This window comes from Cricetulus griseus, chromosome 3 (genome assembly GCF_003668045.3).
Source record: "Cricetulus griseus strain 17A/GY chromosome 3, alternate assembly CriGri-PICRH-1.0, whole genome shotgun sequence".
NCBI lineage: Eukaryota > Metazoa > Chordata > Mammalia > Rodentia > Cricetidae > Cricetulus > Cricetulus griseus.
Window position 1 is genome coordinate 60,263,131 of NC_048596.1, and position 7,658 is coordinate 60,270,788.

Here is a 7,658-nt window from a genome sequence, read left to right on the forward strand (position 1 = left end):
GATGGGAGAAGCTGGCATCTTCCTTCTTTTGAATGGGGAGGACATCTTCATAAAATATTTGGCTACACCATCCTCTACCTTCTTCTGGCCTCCAAGGCCTCAGAATACATTGCTTCATCACTTGAGAGGCTGAGGATGTGTGCCTGGTTTTGAATGTAGGATGGTCAGATCTGGCTTTGATGCCTTCACAATTTGAAGCTCCCTCAGTGACACTTCACTCAGCTCCACAGAGGTCAGACTGCAGCCACATGCATAAGACAGAAGGGACAAGGGTCAATTAGGGAGGGACAAGGGTCAATTAGGGGCAAGGGTCAATCATCTGGGGGAAGAACCCAAGTGAGAGTGGAGTGGTTGGAGCTGTCTACTTAGCTATAGGACCTTTCAGGGACTATAGAAGAGGATTAGGCTCATTGGTCCAGACTGTCTCCACAGGCTTTGGATGTTTGTTTGATAGCCAAAGCTTTGGATAGGACCATAAAAGGCTAGTCTTTGTAGGCTGGGCACTCAGAACTGTGTGTGAGAGGTACTTAGGCATCTACTTTAATCTAGGGTTGATAGACTGTGTCCTCAGAGCACCATGCCTCCCCCTGACTTCACCTGAGTGTCTTCAGGCAGCACATCGGGTACTTCAGGGCTGAACACAGGTTTTCCACCATGTATGTAACCAGCTGACAGCCACTGAGATCCAGGGTGGTCAGGACCCGGCTCTGCTGGAGCACGATGACCAGGTACTGGATTGCTTCCTGGAGGTTAGGCAGCTGTATCCTGTGGAGGAGCTGACCTCAGAGGTTGCAGGAGGTGGGATCCCCTACCTCCATCCCTCCAAAACCAGGCCTCACCTGAGTGTCTGCACCCGGCACTTGGGCCAAGCCAGTCCTTCACTCAGTAAACGAAGGCCTGTCTCAGTGATCCGGCTCTGGAGGAGGCCCAGCTCCCTTAGGGCAGGAGCTAGCTTCAGGGCCTCAGAGAGGTCTCGACAAACGCTATCAGGCAGCTTACAGCGTGACAAGCTGTGGTCAAAAAGCACATAGATTGGCCAGTAAGCCCCTGACCATTTTCCCACCTCCAGCTGAATCAGCTACCCACTCCCTGGTAGTCAAGCAATGTACAACAATGTACAGCTTTCCTTCCTTCCCTTCCTCCCCTCCTTCCTTCCTTCCTTCCTTCCTTCCTTCCTTCCTTCCTTCCTTTCCTCCCCTCCTTCCTTCCTTTCTTCCTTCCTCTCCTCCTTCCTTCCTTCCTTCCTTCCTTCCCTTCCTCCCCTCCTTCCTTCCTTCCTTCCTTCCTTCCTTCCTTCCTTCCTTCCCTTCCTTTCTTTTTTTTTTGTATAGCAAAAGTTATATTTTATTATGCTAATGGTCAGCACACAATGTCCACACTCTATATCCTAACTATGGTCTTAAGTCTATCTCCCCAAGGTTGCTCATCTGTGTAACATATCTTAGCAGAAGGTCTAATCCAGTCTTTTTTTTTTTTTTTTCAGCTTTTCATAATTACCCTTCGGGTTCAGACAGGCCATCATTCCCAATAGCCAAAGTTCTGCTGTTTCTGATTTTTTCTTTGCTATTACAAACCATGAGGTGGGCACCTTCTTGTACTCAGTTTTCTGGTAGAATTTATGAGCCAAAGGTGACTATCTTTTTTACATCTTTTGTTTTATTTTTAGGTTGCTGGACCCCGACCCCCACAAAGCCAGTTTTCCACCTCACCCTCTGTTGATGTCTGACTGACTATCTGCTTCACCATAGCCTATATGTTAGTTCCTAGAAATTTCCTTACTCTCTGCTCAACAGTGATAGCTAATAGTAATAGGAAACCTATCATATTCTAAGAACTTTACCCATGGAGCCTCAGTAAATCTTACACCAATTCTCTGAGGTAGAATCATCAGGCTGTATCTATTTTTTTGAGTACATACTTATATCCTTTTTTAAAAAAGATTTATTTATTATGTACACAGTGTTCTGCAGGCCAGAAGAGGTAACCAGATCTCAGCACTGATGATTGTAAGCCACCATGTGGTTGCTGGGAATTGAACTCAGGACCTCTGGAAAAGCAGTCAGTGCTCTTAACCTCTGAGTCATCTCTCCAGACCTCAACTGGCTATAACTTACAGGGAGGAAACAAAAGCATGGACAGACTGAGTAGCTCAAGGGCACAGAGACACAGATGCACTGGCTGCCAAGCCCTCTGAACACTTTCCTGCAGAGAGATGGCACAGTCAGCTCCAACAGCACTCAGGAGCTTCCTTCAAAAGGAAAACACTGTTGCTTCTTCTGTCTCTCCCCACAGGCTGTGCTGCAGGGTTTCCCACAGAGCCTAAAACCAGCTTTTCCCTGCTAGCTCTTAATAGCTATGATTTCCCTGCTAGCTCTTAATAGCTATGAAACCTGGTTAGGCTCTCAGCCTATGTCCTCAGCCTTCCCTAGAAGGCAAATTCTGTCTCTGTACAGGGCACCCAGCTCTGAATCCCCTCCACACTGAAGCATGGTGACTCACATTAGAATACGCAGACCGCATTGTTGGGAAGTCATGGCCTCACAGAGGGGACGCAGCAGGGAGACTGGGGGTTGTTTCGTGGTGTTTCCAGAACTGCAGAAAGAGAAAGAACAAGGTTGACGGCCATAGTGCTCCTTCCAGGCCTTTCTAGAAAGTACTCAATTTTTCCTACCTGGGGTCTGGGGTTCCAGAACTGTCTCTGCCACTTATCCCACATCCCTTGCATCCCCCTCCCCTAATAAACTTGAACAAAACCCAAGAGTAGGCCTGCAGGTCCCTAGGACCAGGCCCTGCCATTATCCTGGTGTATACTCTGAACAGATGGCAAGTCTCAGGATGGTTATTGAATAGAATTGAGTTCAAAGAAAGTAAAGGTCCATGTCTGTGTAGGAACCTAGGATCTGGTGGAGGCTGGGAGGGGAGGAGGATGTAGAATAGTGTGGTCAGTGGTGGTATCTTGGGGCCAGAGTTGAACCCAAGTGGTGGGGCCAGGGTAGACTTTGAAGATAGACAGCAAATAGTGTTGGGGTGGAGGGAAGGGCAGGTACAAGGCTCAGCACACAGAGGCCGTGTCATAGTCCAGAACGTATGAGAAAGGGCATCAGGGAGGGGCCTATGCCCTTCATGGAGCTATGTTGGCTGTGCCAGGAGGGCTGCCTTGATCTGCATGACCAAAGGTGGGTGTTAAAAGAGACAGCTGGGGGAAGAAGAGAGACAGCTGACTTGCAAGGTGTCTCAGGTCTAACGGTCCTGAAGTCCTCCCTGCTATATGGGTTATCAGGTGTGGACATGCGTCCCAGGCCAAGTGGGCATGTGTGGAAGTTGCCCTGGTGAGGACAGCCTTGCCCTCTAGACTCACCCCTTCAGCCGCTTCACCAGACTCTTCTTTTTCTTCTCCTTTGCCTCCACCAGCCCACAGTTGACCAGTCTCAGAGACTGACCAGCCGGGCAGCACTGCACGCAGTAGCTCAGGACACCAAGGTCCATTCGGGTGAACCGAACTCGCTCCAGGACCATTTCTGGAAGGCTGCTGAGAGCCTGGCGAACAAAAGCATCCTCTTGTGTCTCATATAGGCAGTACAACAGCTCCAGTCCAAAGTTGAGATCCTCCTCCTCCTCCTCATCCTCCTCCTCCTCTTCTGGTTCCTTAGTGTCCTTCAGCTCATCATTCTTTTCTGCCTCTACTGGTGCCACCTTGGGGTGGCCCTGTCCTTGTACCCACCGCAGGGTGTCCTGTTTCAAACGCTCTGGCACCACACAGCCAAAATGACGTTCAATGTCACGAATCCTCTCTGCACTCAGCAGTCCAAAGAGGAAGCGAGTGGTGAGTGCAAGATAACCACGCAACTCTGAGTCAGAGTTCAGGAGCATCTGCACACCTCCTGCAGGTGCCCCCTCAGCCTCCAATAGGTATGACAATGCAGCCAAGAACTCCTGGAAACTCTGGTCGATAAACTGGTAGGTGACCTCCTTATCTAGCACGCCCGGCAGTTCCTTCTTGCTGAGAAACAGTGTCTGGACTTGGGAGCCCTGAAGCTTCAACTGCTCCAGGTCATTTTCTGAGAACTGTGCTTGATGCTTCAGGATGCCTTCGCGGGCCAGACGGCACAGTGTGCGCAGCTCTCCCTGCACCCGTGGTCCATTGGTGCCTGCAGACTTCAGTACGCTGGCGATGAAGAGCAGGTACACGGATGTGGTGGTCTTGGAGGTGCGAGACAGATCCTGGCCCAGCTCCAGCTGCTGTTGCAGCACGGTGCACACGATCCAGCACACGAAGGGCACAAAGCACAGTGCAAACAGCGTCTCATTCTCTTTCACAAAGCGGTAAGCGCGCTCTGCCTTCCTCTCGTCGCGGAAGAACTTGAAGAAATATTTCTTCTTGTCTTTGTCCGAGAAGCCACGCACTTCTGCGCACTGTGGCGAGCACAGTCTGCCCTGCAGCCTCCCGGCAGCGGCATTGCGTGTAGTCACCAGCAAGCGAGCCAAGGGCAGCAGCTCCTGGCTCAGCAGTCCGCTCAGCACTCTCAAGCCACTGGTAGCCTCGAAAGGGTCTGTGCAGGGCGTTGCCTCTGGGGCTGCTGCCGCAGGCAGCTCGTCTGCACCGTCCAGGATAAATAGTAGGCGCTGGGGATGAGCTAGTATCTGCCGCACCGGCGCCTTGCGGTCTGGACACTGGTCCAGGATCAGGTCTGCCAGGCTGCGCGTACCCGGCCTCTCCAGCAGCTCGCCGCACGGCATGAAGAAGGCGAAGTCCACCTGACCGTGGTATAGCTTGCCTGCTGCCCAGTCGTAGAGGATTTTCTTGGCGGCCATGGTCTTGCCAATGCCCGCTGGGCCCTGCAGCACCACGGTCAGCCGCGGGCCCTCATCATCTCCCCGGAAGAGCTTATTAAAGGTGTGCGTGTCTGAGCGCCTGGCGCGCTCAGGCTGCGGCTCCTCCGACGGCCCCAGCAGTTCATCCTCCACCGCGCCGCTCCCAGGTGCGATGAGCAGCTTGGTGAAGCGCTTGTTGATCTTTACCGAGCGTGAGTTCCTCTCCTTCACCTTAGCGTGCTGTAGCAGCACGTGCTCGCGGTATCTCTTCTTGTACTCTGTAAGGTGTGAGACCGTGCCAGGTAGGGATGAAGGCGCTTGCCGTCACCCTGGAACCAACGCCCTGCCTGTCTAAATCTGGCCTCACTTTTCTTTATTGTGTCATGGCTTCTTCCTCCAGCTATCTCACAGCTAACCCCCCGCCCCCACCCCACCCCCCAAGCAGCACCAGGAAACGGGCTCGGTGAGGAACCCAACAGGACCTCTCACTTGTGTGCCCAGGAACTTACCCGACAAGGAGACAACTGCTGAGCTGGAGCCGAGCCCTGGAAGGAAAACCCGATGTCAGGCTCACTGAGCATGAGGGATGGAGCAAGGCATTTCCCTGGGAGCCTCTGCAACTGCCCCCCTGTGCACGAAATTATTGGTTGGTTCCCGGGAGAGGGGAGGGCAGAAGCATAGCCTCAGTCTGTGGTGGAGTGGACGAAGCAAATCTCTAGGAGAGCAGGCCCATCCTACCCCACCCAGCTTACGCTGCAGCTGCTGCGCCTTGAGCCGCACCGCCACATCCCGAGCGTCCGCCTTCTTCAGGATCTTTCGGGTCACATCCACGGCTGGCTCTGACCCATAGAACTGGGTCAGCTTGTCCACGAGGTCCACGGGGTCTGAGTTCTCCAGTCGCCCCCATGGGATGCTCCGGCCATCCAGGGGCGCATCCCGCAGCTTGTGGCGAAAGCGCTTCAGCTGCTCCTGGCTCAAGTCCTCTAGTGCGACCAGAAGCAGCTCCCGTGCCAATGCATCCGTGTCCCGGCTGGGGATGGACAGGGTTATTACTGATACGACCTGTTCGGGACCTGTCCCCGAACCTCCAAAGTGCCCTGGGTCCCACCTCTCACATTCTCCACATGGAGCTCCAGGACAACACACTTCTAATTCCTAACTGCTTGTGAGTGAAGTGGATCACCCCATAGCTAGCTTTCTGCGTCCTTCCTTTCACACACCTGACCACACCAGATAAAGCCAGTTAAGATCCCTATATGGGTCTGTGCTCTCCTTTGGCTCTTCCTCTGAAAGGGCTGACCTAGCACGGCTTGCCTCAGGAACAGGGAGCATACAGGCCAGGCCCTGGCCGGCTCTCTGAATTCTCTGCTCCAAGATCATAGCACACTTCTGTGAGTCCTTTCTGGACTGCTGGCACCAGGGGTTGAGTCTAAGTCCTTTGTTGGGAGCAGACTCATAAATGCTCGGGCTTAGAGGGGCATAGAAGATTGGCAGCCCAGGACAGGCTCCAGAGGTGAGCCCACTTTACTTGAAGGTTTCCCTAGAGGTCACACTCACCTGGAGCAGGAGGCCCCAGCCCCAGCCATGGAGTCCTGTCACTAATGTTCAGAGGTGGAGGTAGGGAGCACAGGCGATCCTTCCCCTGCTAAACTGGTCTCATCCTGGGACTGACGGTGTTGCTCAGCCTTGTCCATTCCAGTTCAGCTAGAGAGTTGTTAACAGTCACAAGGCTCCCACACTTAAGTACAGTTCACATTTAAGTGCTATACCTGGTGACCTTTGGTTTTCTTCTATTTTATTCTACCAATACTCCTCCCACTGGGTGTGGCATCCCATGCAGCTGGGAGAAAGTGATTCAGATTAAGTGGATGGCTCACAACTAAACTAGGTCCTCATAAATGGTCTTAGGTGGCTTAAATTTTGCAGACAGGGTGAGAAAGTCAGAGGGGGAATGTGTGGGCAGGGCTTTGTGGAAGCGTTCCTCAGTGCAAGAGGGGAGCCAGGCCCTGAGTTCTGCAGCCTATTAAAACTTCCCACACCAGCTAAACGGCAGAGATTGGATATTTCTGACCTTAGGACCTGCAAGGCACTACAGGGATGTGGAGTTCCACTGTCTGTGGGGGATGGACGTGTGTGTAGGCATGTGTGTGTACCTCCATATGGCAAACTTATCATGGTATTTGAGTGCAGGAATTTGTAGTGGACTAAATTACAGTCCTTGAAGACATAGTGCACACAGGCAAAGCTGTGTTGCTCTTTAATGCATATCTTTTTCTATAAATTCTTGAAAAAAAGTTTGCTTTGTCTCCTTGTTATCATTATTGAATGTAGACAATGCAAAGCTAAGGCCAGTGAGGTGGCTTCTCAGGCAGCAGTGCCTGCCTGACAACCTGGGTTGCATCACTGGAACCTACTACATAAAGGTGGAGAGATATAACCAACTTCACGAAGCTGTCCTTTGACCTCCACACCTAAGCTGTGGAATACATGCCACTCAACAATAAATGTTCAAAAGGGGGGAGGCTGGAGAGATAGACAGCACTTAAGAGTATTTGTTGCGCCAGACTTTGGTGACACATGCCTTTAATCCCAGCACTCGGGAGACAGAGGCAGATAGGTCCTATGGGTTTGAGGCCAGCCTGGTTTACAAAGTGAGTTCCTGGACAGGCAGGGCTGTTACACATAGAGCCCTGTCTCTAACCCCAGCCCCCACCCCAAAGTACTTGCTGCTCGTGCAGAGGACTAGCTTGGTTTCCAGCACCCACATTAAGTAGCTAACAACCACTGATAACTTCAGCTTCAGGTTATCCAATCCCCCTCCTCTGGCCTCTGCAGCTACCCATACA

At 52.2% G+C, this 7,658-nt stretch overlaps 1 protein-coding gene across 1 annotated transcript; it reads right to left on the reverse strand.

Annotated features, from left to right (window-relative positions):
* Positions 1 to 117: 117 nt before the first annotated feature.
* Nlrp6 (NLR family pyrin domain containing 6) lies at positions 118 to 6,398 on the reverse strand. Its single transcript, XM_035441276.1, has 8 exons — positions 6,370 to 6,398; positions 5,565 to 5,842; positions 5,322 to 5,357; positions 3,359 to 5,090; positions 2,500 to 2,592; positions 840 to 1,010; positions 598 to 765; positions 118 to 238 (listed from the first exon to the last, which is right to left on the reverse strand). The coding sequence occupies exons 1-8, from the start codon at positions 6,396 to 6,398 to the stop codon at positions 118 to 120; spliced, it is 2,628 nt and encodes an 875-aa protein (XP_035297167.1).
* Positions 6,399 to 7,658: the final 1,260 nt, after the last annotated feature.